Source organism: Bos taurus, chromosome Y (genome assembly GCF_002263795.3).
Source record: "Bos taurus isolate L1 Dominette 01449 registration number 42190680 breed Hereford chromosome Y, ARS-UCD2.0, whole genome shotgun sequence".
Lineage (NCBI taxonomy): Eukaryota > Metazoa > Chordata > Mammalia > Artiodactyla > Bovidae > Bos > Bos taurus.
This window is the reverse complement of record NC_082638.1, coordinates 51298740-51315813: the sequence shown is the minus strand read 5'-3', so window position 1 is coordinate 51315813 and position 17074 is coordinate 51298740. Positions and strand designations below refer to the sequence as shown.

At 40.5% G+C, this 17074-nt stretch overlaps 1 protein-coding gene across 2 annotated transcripts; it reads right to left on the bottom strand.

Annotated features, from left to right (window-relative positions):
• Positions 1 to 3493: 3493 nt before the first annotated feature.
• LOC132344707 (zinc finger protein 280B-like) lies at positions 3494 to 14557 on the bottom strand. Of its 2 annotated transcripts, none has more exons than XM_059884351.1 (2): positions 14390 to 14557; positions 3494 to 5301 (listed from the first exon to the last, which is right to left on the bottom strand). In XM_059884351.1, exon 2 carries the CDS (start codon positions 5228 to 5230, stop codon positions 3599 to 3601), a length of 1632 nt encoding a protein of 543 aa, XP_059740334.1. In that variant the 5' UTR covers positions 5231 to 5301; positions 14390 to 14557; the 3' UTR covers positions 3494 to 3598. The 2 variants fall into 2 exon arrangements, with proteins under 2 accessions (XP_059740334.1, XP_059740335.1); XM_059884352.1 differs by having other exon boundaries at positions 14432 to 14557.
• Positions 14558 to 17074: the final 2517 nt, after the last annotated feature.

The window sequence follows — 17074 nt, the reverse complement described above, 5'->3', positions numbered from 1 at the left end:
CTGGACACCAGCACTCATACAAGAAGCTTATCCTTGCCGTGAAGGCAAGCCCTTCTCCTCCTGAGTGATTTGCACTAACCTGAGATCAGACTTTTTTTTTTTTTTTTAATGTATTTAAGAAAACAAGAGCTGCTTCTTGGAAAAACAAAATCAGAAACACTGATACAACTGTGGCAATCTAATAAGGGGAAGAGGAGGTTAATTCCAGTACTAGAAATGAGAAATGGAATGTGGTTCTGAAACGATAATGTTCAAATCTGAGTGGAATTACTTTTGTTTCAGGAAAGATCCAGTCAAGCAAAACCCTGGGGAATGAAAAGGAAGGAAAGAAAGAGGAAGAGAGTCAGGGGAAGAAAGGAAGAAAAGGAAAGGAAGGGAGAAAGATAGAAAAGGAAATGTCTCAACAGATATTGTAAACTTCCCAATAAAACAATTCTCTTTAAAATCTAAAAACAGAAATAGAAATTCATTAAGCCATATCCTCATTGCCCTTGATGGTACTAAGAACAAGAAAACCCATTTACACATCAGTGTTTAGAATTTGTGGCAAACACAATACGATTATGAAAAAAAAAAATAGAAATATGCCATGTTATTTGTAAAAATATGGACAGCAGAAATATTTTTGTAAAAAACATTTTATTTCTATAAATAGTAATTTTACTTAGAATGTTTTGGCAACATTAATAAAACAATAAATTTTACCTGAAAGAACAAGCAAAGTAGACAAGGAATTCACAAAGGGCAATAACAAAATTGTGATCTTGACAGATATTCAATACATTTGTAAACAAAACAAAGTGTCATTGCCTGAAAAAAATACAGAGGTATCAACAGAAAAACAGAGGAAGCTCCTGAAAGAACTCAACTCACTATTAACTATATTTTATTTGCAGGCACAGAAACTGACTCAAGCTAATTCTAAGAAGCAAAGCCCTGATGTTATTATCTCTTCTCAGTGTGTGTGTGTGTGTGTGTGTGTGTGTGTGTGTGTGTGTGTAAAGTAGGAAATTTAGGCTGGAGAGAGTAGAGACTTAAAGTGCCTTTAAGGAGGAGGAGGAAGTGGAGAGGGTTGAGGATTTCATTGTGTGATTTGAACAGCACTGGTGAAGCTCAAACAAGGGAGGTAGCAAGCCATGCAGGCCTAGGGGAAGAGCATTTCCAGAAGAACAGCAGTTGCAAAGTTTTTGGATTGGGAAGAAATGTATTTGCTTAAGGAAAAGCAAGGCCAGTGTTGTCAAAAACAGGGCACCAGTGGGGAAAATAGTAGAGTAAAACGACAGAGAATGGAAGAGAGGAAGTAGTCAGGGACCATATCACTGGGACCTTTTTATTTGGCAATAAATACAACTTGTACTCCTTAGGAGCATACTTCAGAGCAAACAACAGTAACTGTGTTCAAAATACTAAGCAACAATAAAAACATATGAAGAAAACGTTTCATATTTTTACTATAGAAATAGAATAAAGGAGATAAGAATGCAATGGTCTGTACATTTATTTATACATAGAGTTTTCACCTGAGACCAGGACACACACACACACACACACACACACACACACACACACACACTTTATACACCTAAAAGTGGTTTAAGCTGACACTTTGCAAAGTGCTTTGGCCCAAGAAAATTAACTGGAAAGGCCTAGTAATATATTCAAAGTGCAAACCAATCAATCAAGCATTGAATAAATAAATACAATCTACTTGTATTTGAATTTACACTCAAGAAATTACCTAAAATGGAGACAATAGGCTTACTCTAGTTTAGTCATCTGTAGTCCTTCCTCTTCCGTTCTGAGATGGATGCTAATACCTTGGTGATTACCACTTTCCAGGGTTCTGTGAAAGCTTAGAGCATTTAAATAAATTGTGGAGGGGGAAAAATAGTGGGGAGAGACAAAGAGGAGGAGAAAGGAAGAGGAAATGGAGAGATTTCTCCTGGCATAGGTATACAGCCAGGATCCCAGTTTCCTTGAATGGTGCACAGAGATTGCTAGGTAACTGTGCCAGAAGTGGAGAAAGTATGGCATTCAACTCCAGGAGGAGACTCAACTCCAGGAACACACAGAGGAAGCCAAGTGTGCTGATGTTCAGGAACCAATATTTAGAGGGTACCCTGCAGGTCTGTGAAAGAGCTCTTGGAGACCGCAAGAAAAAAGGTTTCCACAAGTATAATCACAGACTAGATAGCTGGATAGAGTAGCGGAAGGATAATAATTCTATGACGTGATAATTACACAAATAAATGAGACAATTCCTGCACATCAGACGGTGTCAAGTAAGACTGAAAATCAGTATTAGTTTGATAAAATGGTAAATTACACACACAAAGAATTAGCTGTTAACTGCAATACATTCGTGTTCAAGGCAAGATAAGATACAAAACTGAAATCTTCACATGTTCAACTAGGGTAAGATACATGTAACTGGAAAAGGTAAGGAAAAGTTCTATAGAGGGTTTAATCACCCTGGACCCTCTGTATCCACTACATTTACTATTCTCACACAACTCCATTGTAGCTTAAGGGTAAGAGAACTAAATTTAGCCCAATTCATAAACTGAACAGATTCCCTGTGTTTGATCCTTTTCAGTTAAAACTATGGGTCCAGTACAAATCAAACTGGATGTCAAGGCTTTTTCACTTGGGAATCTTAACTTGCTTTACTTTTGTGACTGAGACAGATATGGCTACTTCACTGTGACTAAAGGCTAGCCAAATGGGAAAGGGGATGGAATGAATCAAATTCCCCTTTTGATCACTCAACAGGAGGTCCACAGGAACCAGGTCCCATTCTCTTAACTATCTCCGCTTCCCCAACTGCAGTCAATGATAACACAGGGCCTGCTTGATGCTTGCAGGGGCCTCTCACCAAACACAGGCATTTAAATGGTTGGCTTCCTTGAGATGTCCCTGGGCTAGGTAAAGACACTCTGAGACAGTGTTCCTTCTGCCTTGGCTCCATGCCTGGAGGGAATGCATACCTCTTCCTCCAATGGGACAAGAAGCCACAGCTCTCCACTGACTAAATCCCATGTCTGGTCCCAACTCACATCATAGCTTCTCCATCAACTTCTCCACACCAGGCTTTTGGAGCCAGGTTATCTTAGATCAGCACAACAGAGGCACTTCGGAGAGTTCAGCAGCACAAGGGAACATACAATAACAAAGCCATTCCAATCTGTCTATATAGTTAATATTGAGATAGTCAAGGCATGAAAACAGTTGAAAATTACGTTGCTAAAACACTCTACAGATTATACGTATAGCAGAGCTTTCAAACTTACAAATAACATGAAATACCAAAATAGGCTGTTACTTTTCCTTTCGCCACCTCTCTCGTTCTCTCTCTCACACACACACACGCACACATACTTTTTAGTGCTAAGACAACTGTATGAAAAACAGGTAATATATTTTTAAATAACATCTCAATATTCAAACAAAACTATACTTCATGTATTTAAAACAAAAACACATAAATTACGCATTGGTTTCTCTGTATTTATTATTGAATAATGCTATAGTTGAATTTTTTGTTTTTAATGGAGTTTATAACTTTGAAATACTTGCTTCAGACTTACTTAAAGTAGACTTAACCGGGTTTTTTTGACCTCCTACTTTTAGATTTGGGGGGTGATGGTTCAGAATCAGATGCGTTCACAGTAATGGATGCTACTTCCACCAATCCTGGTTGAAGGGGTTCCAGTGATACCTGAATAACAACTTTTGTTTCAGGAGGTAATCCTTCTAGCTGCTTAGGCTTCTTAAACATTTGATGACACTGGGTCTTGTGCTCCCTTTTCTCTTTACAAGTTAAAAATTGTAGCCGACATTTGGAACACTGGTGAAAACGCTTTGCCCAGTGCTGTTTATAATGACATATGTATAGTGCTTCAGTTTTAAAAATTTGGAGACAAAAGGGGCAAAGTAAATTCTTAGTGTTACCATGGTATGCTCTGAAATGTGCATCCACATCTGCAAAGAATGATGATCTGTAACTGCAAACCTGGCATACATAGGGCATTTCACCAGGCTTATGATTATCTTTCATGTGCTGTAAGAGAATCTGATCTGCCTCAAAGGACAATTCACAGATTTTACAGACTGTGCAGGGCTCCTGGGAAGTGTGGACACTTTCAATATGACACTGCAGCTGGAAGGGCGTAGGAAACTGGCGGTGGCAGTGCTGGCAGGTGGTGTGGTATTTCCAGCTGTCACCTCTCAGCCTCTCAAGTTCCAAATGGTGCTTCATGTGATTCATAAACTCAACATTTTTTAGAACCTTCAAGCAGCTGTGGCATTTAAAGGCTGTGTGAGTTTTTGGTTCTGGCTGCCCATCTCCTATATGCTGTCCATAGTAGAAGTCACGAAGTAACACAATCAGATTGCCTTCTGTGGGATCAGCAAACTTATTTTGACTTGATACACTTGGAAAGTCAGTTTTTGTCAATACATTTCCCCCTACAGGACTTACAGGCTTGCAATGAACATTGTCCTTTGGAAAAGCTGTTGGACAAGGTTCTCCACTCTGAACATGGCTTAATGAGTTATGAACACTGTCTGGTGTGCTTTGCTGAGTAGTCACTGTATGAAAAGTACCTGAAAGGGACAAAGCTAAAGAATGTTCTCCTATAACTCCATCACTGAGTGTAGGCCTTTTGGGACTTGTGCTATTTGTTTCAGAAGTGGAAAGTCGCTTTGATACACGAGGACTTTTATCCATATCTCCTGCAGAAACTGCTGTTTCTACTGGATGCTGCAATGAACTTGTGAAGGTAATCAAAGGAGAACATAACTCTGAAAAGCTATTAGGCATTATTTGTGGTGAAATATTTTTAGAATCCGCTTTGGACAAAGGCTCAATAATAACAGGACTATCTGTTGATCTTGATTCAGAGACAGAAAGTGGCAAGACAGTCTTTGCTTCTGATGTAGGAGTCACATGACTAACAGGCTGTAATTTCTGAGCATTATCTTTCCTGAAGTGACCATACCTATTTCTCCTTGAACAAGAACCTGGGGTAACTCTGTTCAGTATGTTTGAAATGACTGGTTTTGAATTTGAGGTCATCCCAACAAAGATCACATCATCATCCTCATGTACATGTTCCACTCCAACCAAGATGAGTTCAGCATCTTCATCATTTACTAGTTTGGTTTCTCCCTCGCTTTTCTGTGGTTCTGGCTCTTGTTCTTCTTCACATGACATCCATGGTGGTTCCATATTTTAAATACTTTTTTGTTCTTGGAGGGTGTGACCACAAGTCCCAGTGCTTCCTTTAAATAAACTGCCACCTAGGTATAAATATACTACATATTAGTTAAGTACAGAAAAATGTGCTATTTGGTTATCTCCAAAACTCTATGGTAGTTATAAACACCCTTATCTTACAAATAAAGATACTGAGCATCAAAGAGACTAAATGAAAGATGAATAACCTATGACTACAAGTCTACATGACTCAAGAATAATAGCTTTGTTCCATGTTGATTTTAATCTCTTCTAAGTAAAAAAAAAAGAAAGAAAAAGAAAAAACCGAATACCACCACTGATCATTAGGAGAAATCACATGTAAAGCACGAGTATTTTTACAACTGCACTATTGTACAGTGTTTAGAAACATGGACTTTGGAGTCAAAGAAGATTAAGCTGGAATTCTAAGTTAATCACACACCAGCTGCATCTTTTTGGGCAAATTTATAACTTTTAAATGTGTTTCCGCAGCTTAAAGACAAACATGCTTATTTCTTAGACTTAAGGTTAAGCTCTTTTTAAAAAGCGTCAGCTATTTAATGGCATCTTGTTTTGTAGTAAAATTGGAAAAAAAGTTATCTTAAATGCACATTACAACTGATTCACACATACTAATTTCATAAATGTTAATACAGAAAATAGGTAGCAAATTCAAATATAAAGTATCTATACACAGTTAACAAACAGCATAATTCAATGTCAAGCACTTAACACAGGCCTAGAAAATTGAGAATGAACTCTCTTGATAATCTCACCCCCAAAGCCACACTTATACATCCTAAATTTCTTCCTCTAATCCTGACTAAACTTAAATCCAACAATGCTTCATCCTTCATTCCACATTTCTCTTCCCCACATATCAGGCAAAGTCATGACAGTATTTCACTAATACCAATATCAGACAGAGACATCAAACACACACACACACACACACACACACACACACAACGGATATTCTGTATGAATACAGATGCAAGAGTCCTCAACAAAATACTTGCAAACAAAACCTAACAACATATAAAAAAGATTATATACCATGATCACGTGGGATTTATGGAGGTATGCAAAGTTGGTTCATTATATGAAAGTCAATCGACATTATGCCATTTTAACACAATAAAGGACAAAAAACACATCTGCCTGCAGAAAAAGCATTTCCCTGAATCTAGCACCTTTTCATAATAGGGGTTAAAGTAAACCACTTAATAACTAAGAACAGAAGAGAACTTTCTCAAAGGGTACCTGTAAACGACCCACAGCTAAATCATACTTAATAATGAAACAATGAAAGCTTTCCCTATAAGATTGGGAACAACATAAGGAAGTCTATTCCACACTTTGGTTCAATATTATACTGGCAGTTCTATAACCAGAGCAATCAGGTAAGAAAAAGGAATTGTTGTTGTTGCTTAAAACAAACAAACAAACAAACAAAAAAACAGCCTTCAGAATGGAAAGGAAAAAGTCAAAGTATATTGGAGATACCATACTTTTATATATAGAAAATCCCAAAGAAACCACAGGTATTAGAATTAATAAAAAGCTTGAAGAATATAAGATAAATATTTTAAAAGTCAATCACATTTCTATACAGTAGCAACAAATGTTCTGAAAATGAAGTCAAGTAAACACTTGACTCTACATTAGCATTAAAAATAATACTTAGGATGTCAGAAAGAGAAAGACAAATATCATATGGTATCACTTACATGTGGACTATAAACTATAACACAAATGAACTTATCTGTGAAACAGAAACAGACTCAAAGACATAGTGAGCAGACTATGTGATTACCAAGAGAGGAAGGGTGGGGGAGGCATAGATTGGGAGCTGGTGACTAGCAGATGCAAACTATAATGTTAATATATAGAATAGATAAAAAAAGATCCTACTGTGTAGCACAAGGAACTATATTCATAATTTGTGATAAACAGTAATGGGAAAGGATATGAAAAAAATTGTTCGTGCATGTGTGTGTGTTTACATATGAAGGAAAGGAAAGGTAAAAGGAAGGAAAGGAAAGGAAAACTCTTGGCAAGTATGTACAGAAACTGGACCTTGTGTGTTATGGATAGATTTTAAAATGGTGCAACTGCTACAGAAAACAGTCTAAAGCCTCCTCAAAAAATTAAAAATAGAACTACCACATGATTCATCAATTCCACTTCTGAATATAAATTCAAAAGAAGTTAACATGGGGTCTTGAGATATTTGCATAGCCATGCTCAAAGCAGCACTAATCACAACAACTAAGAGGTGGAAGCATCTAAACATCTATCAAATGTGATACATACATATAATGGAACATTATTAAGCCATATAAAGGAAATTCTGCCCCAAGCTACAACTTCATGATCACTTAAGACATCAAGCCAAAGGAAATAAGCCAGTCATAAAAAAGACAAAAGTGTATGTTTCCACTTATACGAAATATCTAATATAGTCAAGCAATAGAAAGGAACAAAGTGGAATGATGGAGTCCAGGGTCCATGGAAACAGGGAAGAAAAGAGGAGTTGTTGTTTAATGGGACAGGTGATGGGTACAGAGTTTCAATTTTGCAAGATGAAAAGGTGTAGAGATCTATTTCATAGCAATGTGATAAGGAATTCCATGATATTTCAGAGGTTAGGACTCCAAACTTTCCTATTAGGGGCCTGGGTATGATTCTCAACCAGGAAACTGTCATTTAAGCTGCATAGAACAGCTAAAAAAATGACAACAACAACAACAAAACAACACTGTGACTCTGTGTGTGTGTGTGTGTGTGTGTGTGTACTTGTGTGAGTTGCTCAGTCGTGTATGACTCATTGTGTCCCCATGGACTGTAGCCCACCAGGCTCCTTTGTCGATGGGATTCTCCAGGCAAGAATACTGGAGTGGGCTGCCATTTCTTTCTCCAAAAAGGCTGATGAAATTGTGTGAAATACTTAGCACGTAAAAATGGTTAAAATGGTAAAAATTTAAGTTAGATGTTTGGGTTTTTTACAACAATTAAAAAAAAAATCTAACAACCAGGAAAATAATTTGAATGGACTTTTCACCAAATATGATATGCAAATGGCCAACAATCACAAAAAATACTGCTTAACATGATTGAAAGTGAAAGAAAGTGAAGTCACTCAGTCATGTCCGACTCTTTGCGACCCCATGGATGGTAGCCTATAACGCTCCTCCATCCATGGGATTTTCCAGGCAAGAATGCTGGAGTGGATTGTCATTTCCTTCTCCAGAGGATCTTCCCAACCCAGGAATCGAACCCAGGTCTCCTGCATTGCAGGCAGACATCTTACCTTCTGAGCCACCAAGGAAGCCCGTAACAAAATGTAAATCAGTCTCAGTGAGATACTACTTCACACCTATTAGGTTGCTGCTGCTGCTAAGTCGCTTCAGTCCTGTCTGACTCTGTGCGACCCCATAGACGGCAGCCCACCAGGCTCCCCTGTCCCTGGGATTCTCCAGGTAAGAACACTTGAGTGGGTTGTCATTTCCTTCTCCGATGCATGAAAGTGAAAAGTGAAAGTGAAGTCGCTCAGCCGTGTCTGACTCTTAGTGACCCCATGGACTGTAGCCCACCAGGCTACTCCATCCATGGGATTTTCCAGGCAAGAGTACTGGAGTGGGATGCCATTGCCTTCTCCTACCATTAGGTTGGCTGTAATCAAAAAGAGGAATAATAACAAGTGCTGCAGAGGATGTGGAGAAAAGGAATCTTCATATATTGTTGATGTAATTGCTGTAAAATAGTACAATCACTTTGGAAAAGTGGTTTGTCAGTACCTCAAAAATTAATATAGAGTAGCCATATGATCCAGAAATTTCACTCTTTTGTATATATCCATAAAAAATGAAAATGTTGAGTCCATGCAAAAACAGTGTTCACAGCAACATTATTCACAATAGCCACAAAGAATACACCATCCAAATATTATCCATTAGTTGATGAATGGATAAATAAATGGTGGTATATGCTCACAATGGACTACAGGTAAGCCACATACCATATTGATATACCATATTCAGCCATAAAAAAAAAAATGTGCTGCTATACAGCCAAGAAATGGATGAATCTTGAAAATACACAAACTAGGGGACTTTCCTGGAGATCCAGTGTTTAAGACTCTGCACAGGTTCCATCCCTGGGCTAGGAACTAAGATCCCACATGCCACATAGCTAGATAAATAAATATTTGAAAAGAAAACATGGCATCTGAATAAAGCCAGACACAAAGGTCACACATTGTATCTGGAAGAACTTTACATAGAAGAGAAGCAGGAAAGACAAGCATTCTATAATCCAAATGAAACATTTTTTTTCCCCAGGGAGGAGGAAATGAACTGCTCTAATAAAGGCTGCCAATAAATTAAATAAAATAACAACCTCAGGCTCTACTACAAAGCCACAATCATCAAGACAATATGGTACTGGCACAGAGACAGAAATATAGATCAATGGAAAAAAAACCAGAAAGCCCAGAGGTAAACCCACACACCTATGGACACCTTATCTTTGACAAAGGAGGCAAGAATATACAATGGAGAAAAGACGATCTCTTTAACAAGTGGTGCTGGAAAACTTGTCAATCACTTGTAAAAGAATGAAAGCAGAACACTTTTTGGAGAAGGCAATGGCACCTGACTCCAGTACTCTTGCCTGGAAAATACCATGGACAGAGGAGCCTGGAAGACTGCAGTTCATGGGGTCGCTAAGGGTCAGCCATGACTGAGTGATTTCACTTTCACTTTTCACTTTCATGCACTGGAGAAGAAAATGGCAACCAACTCCAGTGTTCTTGCCTGGAGAATCCCAGGGCCTGTGGAGCTTGGTGGGCTGCCGTCTATGGGGTCGCACAGAGTCGGACACGACTGAAGTGACTTAGCAGCAGTAGCAGAACACTTTTTAACACCATACACAAAAATAAACTCAAAATGGATTAAAGATCTAAACATAAGACCAGAAATTATAAAACTCCTAGAGGAGAACATAGGCAAAACACTCTCCGACATACATCACAGCAGGATCCTCTATGACTCACCTCCTAGAGTATTGGAAATAACAGCAAAAATAAACAAATGGGACCTAATTAAACGTAAAAGCTTCTGCACCACAAAGGAACTATTAGGAAGGTAAAAAGACAGGCTTCAGAATGGGAGAAAATAATAGCAAATGTAGCAACTGAAAAACAGCTAATCTCAAAAATATACAAGCAACTCCTGCAGCTCAATTCCAGAAAAATAAACAACCCAATCAAAAATGGGCCAAAGAACTAAATATACATTTCTCCAAAGAAGACATACAGATGGCTAACAAACACATGAAAAAATGCTCAACAATCACTCATTATCAGAGAAATGCAAATCAAAATCCACAATGAGGTACCATGTTATGCCAGTCAGAATGACTGCAATTCAAAAGTCTACAAGCAATACATGCTGGAGAGGGTGTGGAGAAAAGGGAACCCTCCTACACTATTGATGGGAATGCAAATTAATACAGCCACTATGGAGAACAGTGTGGAGATTCCTTAAAAAAAATAAGAAAAAAAAAAAAACCTGGAAATAGAACTGCCATACAACCCAGTGATCCCACTGCTGGGCACACACACTGAGGAAACCAGAATTGAAAGAGACATGTGTACCCCAATGTTCATCGCAGCACTGTTTCTAATAGCCAGGACATGGAAGCAGCCTAGATGACCATCAGCAGATGAATGAATCAGAAAGCCATGGTACATATAAACAATGGAGTATTACTCAGCCATTTAAAAGAATACATTTGAATCAGTTCTAATGAGGTGAATTAAACTGGAGCCTATTATAAAGACTGAAGTAAGCCAGAAAGAAAAACACCAATACAGTATACTAACACATATATATGGAATTTAGAATGATGTAACAACAACACTGTATGCAAGACAGCAAAAGAGACACAGATGTATAGTGTATTGGACTGTGTGGGAGAGGGAGGGGAGAATGATTTGGGAGAATGGCATTAAAACATGTATAATATCATATTCGAAATGAATCACCAGTCCAGGTTGAATGCAGGATACAGGAGGCTTGGGGCTGCTGCACTGGGATGACCCAGAGGAATGGTATGGGGTGGGAGGTGGGAGGAGGGTTCAGGATGGGGAATACGTGTACACCCATGACGGGTTCATGTTGATATGGCAAAACCAATACAATATTGTAAATTTAAAATAATAATAATAATAATAAAATTTTTTAAAAATAAAAAAAAATAAAAATTGACCACTGAGTTAAACATTTGGAATTCACTGGTGACCTTGACAAGAGTGGATTTAAAGGAAAATGAGAGAAATGGAGATAAAAAATTCTACAAACAACTCTGCAGAAGTCCATAATAAGAAAACATAAAATAAAAAAAAGCAGAAGCAGGATGTGTCACAAAAGACAAGTTTTTAATGAGAGGTGACATTATAGTCAGTCTGTTTGCTGATGGGAACCGTCCAGAGAAACAGAAAACTTAATCCAGGACAAAGAAGAGACTTGCTAGAATATCACTGAATAAACAAGAATTGAGTAGAAAATGGCAACCCACACCAGTACTCTTGCCTGGAAAATCCCATGGACGGAGGAGCCTGGTAGGCCACAGTCCTGGGGTTTTCGAAGAGTCAGACAGGGCTAAGAGACTTCACTTTCACTTTTCACTCTCAGGAATTGGAGAAGGAAATGCCAACCCACTCCAGTGTTCTTGCCTGGAGAATCCCAGGGCTGGGGGACCCTGGTGGGCTGCTGTCTATGGGATTGCACAGAGTCAGACATGACTGAAGTGACTTAGCAGCAGAAGCAGCAGCACACAAGAAGTGAACACAAGCCAAATAATTTGCTCACAGTAACAAGACTGAGATCATATGCAGAAAGGCTGTCATGGTGGATTAATGGGTATGGTCACCAGCCTTCAAGATGACCCTGTGAATCACATGTCCTGATATTCCCACCCCTATGTAGTTCTCTCTCAAACTATCACAGGGTTGACCTGTGAGACTAAGCAAATACAGAAGTGAAGATGTGTAACGTCTGAAAAAAGACTGCACTTTATAATGGATGCAAGTTCTTTCCTGAATCACTCATTCTGGGAAAAGACAGCAGCCTCCACACGAGCAGCCCCTTGGAGAGGCCCACAGAAGGAGGAACTGAGGCCTCATGAGTACAGCCAAGTAAGAGAACCTACATTCAATAAGCCAAGTTTTCAGAGGTTGCCAAACCAGATAAAAGCTTGACTACCACCTCAGGAGGGACCCTGAGGCTAAACTACCCAACTGGATTCTAGACCAATAGATATCAAGTGTAAGTTTTTTCAAACTATTCAATTTTGAGATAATATGTACAACACAAACAGTTCGAGGTATAATATCATTCACATCATACTTACACACAGAAGAGTTCTCCTATAAATATGGTAAAACTTAAAAAACACAAAACAAACCAAAACACCTAAAAACAGGAGTTGCCTGGCAGTCCAGTGGTTTGATTAGGACTCAGCCCTCTCACTGCCAGGATCCTGTGTTCGATCCCTGGTTGGGGAACTAATATCCTATGAAGCCACATGTTGTGACCAAAACCAAACATGCTGTCAAGTTCAAAGCTGTACCAGCAATAGATAACTATGCAACAGAGCTGTAGGCACAAGTTGCTGGGCATAAAGCTACCTATCATCTTGTTTACTGGCATGAAATGAACTCAGATGCTCCCCCACCCCCATCCAGTGGAGTTCAATTACTTAATGAAATAAAGCTCTTACAGGTGCAAAAATGAGCAAGTAATCCCATGTAAACATGTTAAATCACAACACATTTTCTTTGAATGAACCACTTTATTCATTTGGCCGTGCTGCTTGGCTTGTGGGGTCCCAGTTCCCTGACCAGAAGTTAAATCCAGACCACTGCAGTGAAAGCCAAGAATCCTAATCTCCAGGCCACAAGGGAATTCCCATACCTTCATTACTTTGCTTTTGTAGCTAAAACCTTAGGATATGTGCATTGCCCCATTTTAGCCTCACCAAGTGGTAGGAGTCAGCTCTACACAGCTTAAAACCCATGGTGCTCTTACTTTTTTTTTCTTTCAAGAATGCAGGAGAAAGCAAGCCAGTAGCCTCCCTGCCTGCTTTTAATGTTTCAACTCAGAGAGCTTCAGAGTGACCTGAAACCATGATTGCCCTGAAGTCACCACCCGCAATCAGGGTCAGCTAATCCCCAGGAGAACTCTCTCTCCACAGCAACATGTCAGCCCATGAATGAAAGGAGAAAAACGGAAGGCAAGAAAGACACAACTTTGTTCCTTATTGTAAAAATGTCTGTCACCTTACCTCAGGGGCACATTGAAAACCTGAGTGCCCTTCCCAGGCAGGAGAAGGTCACATCCTGGGGTCGGGCAGAGGGAAAGGTCAGGGTGAGTCACCTCTTCCTGAAACATTCTATCCCCCAGGCCCTACCTGGTCCTACCCTACAGATGCTGACCAGGTGTCTCACACTCAACCAGAGCAAGTGATTGAACTCCTCTTCCCTGAGCTTCTTCCTCCCACCTCCCTTCTCTCAGTAACAAACAAACAAACAAACAAACAAATACCTCATCTGCCACCTTTCCGAACCAAAGGCCTGAATCTCGGGGCCCCCAGGGACAGGGGCAGCCCTGGAGTCCGAGGAGAGGCAGAGCAAACAGGAAAACGACCAAAGCGCCGCGGCAGTGGAGAGGCCACTAGATTGATTTTTTTTTTTTTTTTTGCTGTGCCCGCCTGACTGTGTCTGGTTGCAGAACCGGGTTGGGCCCGAGTCATAAACCCGCGTGAAGATTTGTATATGTGTGTGTGTTTAAATATATTAAGTTCCACAGGAGACCTGGGAGGGGCGGGGGGCTGGGGGCATGACAGGCCCTTTCCGCGAGCTGGCTTGTCCCACCCCTAGGACAGGAAGGCTGCTGGAGAGCTGCTCCCACCCAGACTAGAGAGGGGAGAGGGCGAAAGGGGCCTGGGGCCTGTAGGCCCGGCCTCAAGCTCCCTTGGCCCTCAGAGGCCGTCCCGCCGAGCAAGGCCCCGCCAGATTGGGGATCTGAGAAACCCTTCCCTGGGCACTCTGGCACCGCTTTGGCCGCACCAGGCCCCAGTCCTTACCGGTCCCCGTGGGCGGCGATGCCAGAACTGCCGGCAGCTCACCTGCACCTAAACAGTCCCTGGGTTAAGTCTGAGGAGGCAGGCCCGAGGGAACAATGCCTCCTCAGGCCTGGGACGCCGCTTCAACTGCCGGCGTGTCCGCTGCCAAGGACGATTGGTTGCCAGGTGTTGACGCCTGCAATCGGATTGGCCGCTAGGCCGAGTTCCGCGCATGCGCGCGCGGTGGCCCCCTCTGGAGGCAACTGCTGGGGGCGTAGTCAGGCTGAACCTGAATCTGAAGTGTCTTGGGTCTGTCAAGATTGCGCAGCTCACCAAAGGGGAAAAAAGAAAATAGATTGCACAGTCGCCAGGGCACAGGGCTGAGAACGACCTCCGAGTCTACCAGGGGACTTCAATGATGGTGTCTAGCACTCACAGCCCTCAGGGGTGACCTGCCCCTTGCTTAAGAAACTTGACCTTGACCGTACACCTGGATCTTGAAGCCCCTTCTCTTGGAATTCCATTTTGCTCAATGCAGGGCAGCCTGCCCCCGATTTTGCACAGCTAGAGTGAGCTGAGCCGAGAAGACAACGGCAACCCACTCCAGTACTCTTGCCTGGAAAATCCCATGGACGGAGGAGCCTGGTAGGCTGCAGCGCATGCGGTCGCTAAGAGTCGGGCACGACTGAGCGATTTCACTTTCACTTTTCACTTTCATGCATTGGAGAAGGGAAGGGCAACCCACTCCAGTATTCCTGCCTGGAGAATCCCAGGGACAGAGGAGCCTAGTGGGCTGCTGTCTATGGGGTCGCACAGAGTCAGACGGGACTGAAGCGACTTAGCAGCAGCCTAGTGAGCTGAGAATGAGCTTTACTTCTTTTTCTTTTTCTTTTTTTTTAATTTTAGAGCCTACACTTTTTAATGGCTGAGGAAAACCGAAAAGCATATTATTTTCTGACGTGAAAATTGTGTGAAGTTCAATTTTTGGTGTCCTTAAAGTTGAAACAGGGACTTACCAGTTCCTTTGGTTATTGTCTATGACTGAAAACTTGATCAGTCGTCAAAGATCATATTCGCAAAGCCTAAAATAGTTCTTTTTGGGCCCTTTACAGAGTCTTTTTAAAATGCTCTGTTCTGCTGGAAGTCTCCTAGTAGTCATATGGGGGAATAAAGTCTTGGTTTTGTTACAATATTTTCTTCTCTATTATATTCATTTTTCATTCTTTATTAATTGCATTCCTTCTTATCGCTATAAGTTTGTTCTGTTGCGCATCTTTACAACTTTTTGAGATAGTTATTTGTAACTCTCATTTCTCTTATATGTAATGCTATAAGTTTACTTTAATTTGTTGTTGTTGTTGTTCAGTCTGTCAATCATGTAGGACTCTTTGCAACCCCATGCACTGCACGCAGCACACCAGGCTTCGCTGTCCTTCACTATCTCCTGGAGTTTGCTCAGACTCGTGTCCATTTAGTTGGTGATACTATCCAACCATCTTATCCTTTGCTGCCCACTTCTTCCTGCCCTCAGTCTTTCCCAGCATCAAGGTCTTTTCCAATGAGTTGGCTTTTCACATCAGGTGGCCAAACTATTGGATCTTCAGCTTCAGCATCAGTCCTTCCAGTGAATATTCAGAGTTGATTTCCTTTACGATTGACTGCTGAATCTTGCTGTCCAAGGGACTCTCAAGAGTCTTCGCCAACACCACAGATCAAGAGCATCAATTCTTTGGCACTCAGCCTTCTTTATGATCCAACTGTCACATCCATACATGACTGCTGGAAAAACCATAGCTGTGACCAGATGGACTTTGTCAGCAAAGTAATGTCTCTGTGTTTTAATATGCTGTCCAGGTTTGTCATAGCTTTTCTTCCAAGGAGCAAATATCTTTTAATTCTGTGGCTGCAGTCACCACCCACAATCATTTTGGACCCCAGGAAAATAAAGTCTGTCACTGTTTCCATCGTTTCTCCATACAACTTTAACTGTGTCTCACAATTTTTGCTGCATAGTTTGTTCATTATCATTCACTTCAAGTATATCTTAATATTCTCTTCTTAAGACAAAGATTATATATTGTATGGGCTTCCCTGGTACCTCAACTGGGAAAGAACTTTCCAGCCAATGCAGGAGACACAAGAGGCCTGGGTTCGATCCTGGGTCAGGAAGATTCCCCTGGAGAAAATAATGGCAATCTGCTCCAGTAGTCTTGCCTGAAAATTCCATGGAGATATATATTATGGATTAATGTAGTTAGTGATATTTTCCAAATGAATGGCATTTTAAAAGATGTTTCTTTGTCAATTTCTCATGATTGCATATGGTCAGATCACACAATATAAATATTATTGATCCTTTGTATTTGAAGATTTCAATTCAGTTAAGTGTACCATACTTTAGATTTCCATTCCAGTGAAGTCAAAATGAAGAGGGTGTGATGTAGACAAAATACTTGCAATGTCTAAAATATATATCTGTGAAATGACCTCCATTAAGCCTCACAATTATTCCAGCATCTTTCAGTAGGGTACCTTTAACTAAGTTCCAGGTTTTATGCAAATTTTACCAGCTTTTCCAAAAATGTTCTTTTCCAGTTTCATATTCCCATACAGGATACTGAACTGCATGAGGATATATAGCCAAAAGCTACAGATACCTCCCTTAGTTTACTCTGGTCTATAGCAGTTTCCTAAACTTTCCTTGCT

Excerpts from the sequence above, each read along its gene's own strand:
- LOC132344707 (XM_059884351.1), bottom strand. The coding sequence starts at position 5,230 with ATGGAACCACCATGGATGTCATGTGAAGAAGAACAAGAGCCAGAACCA.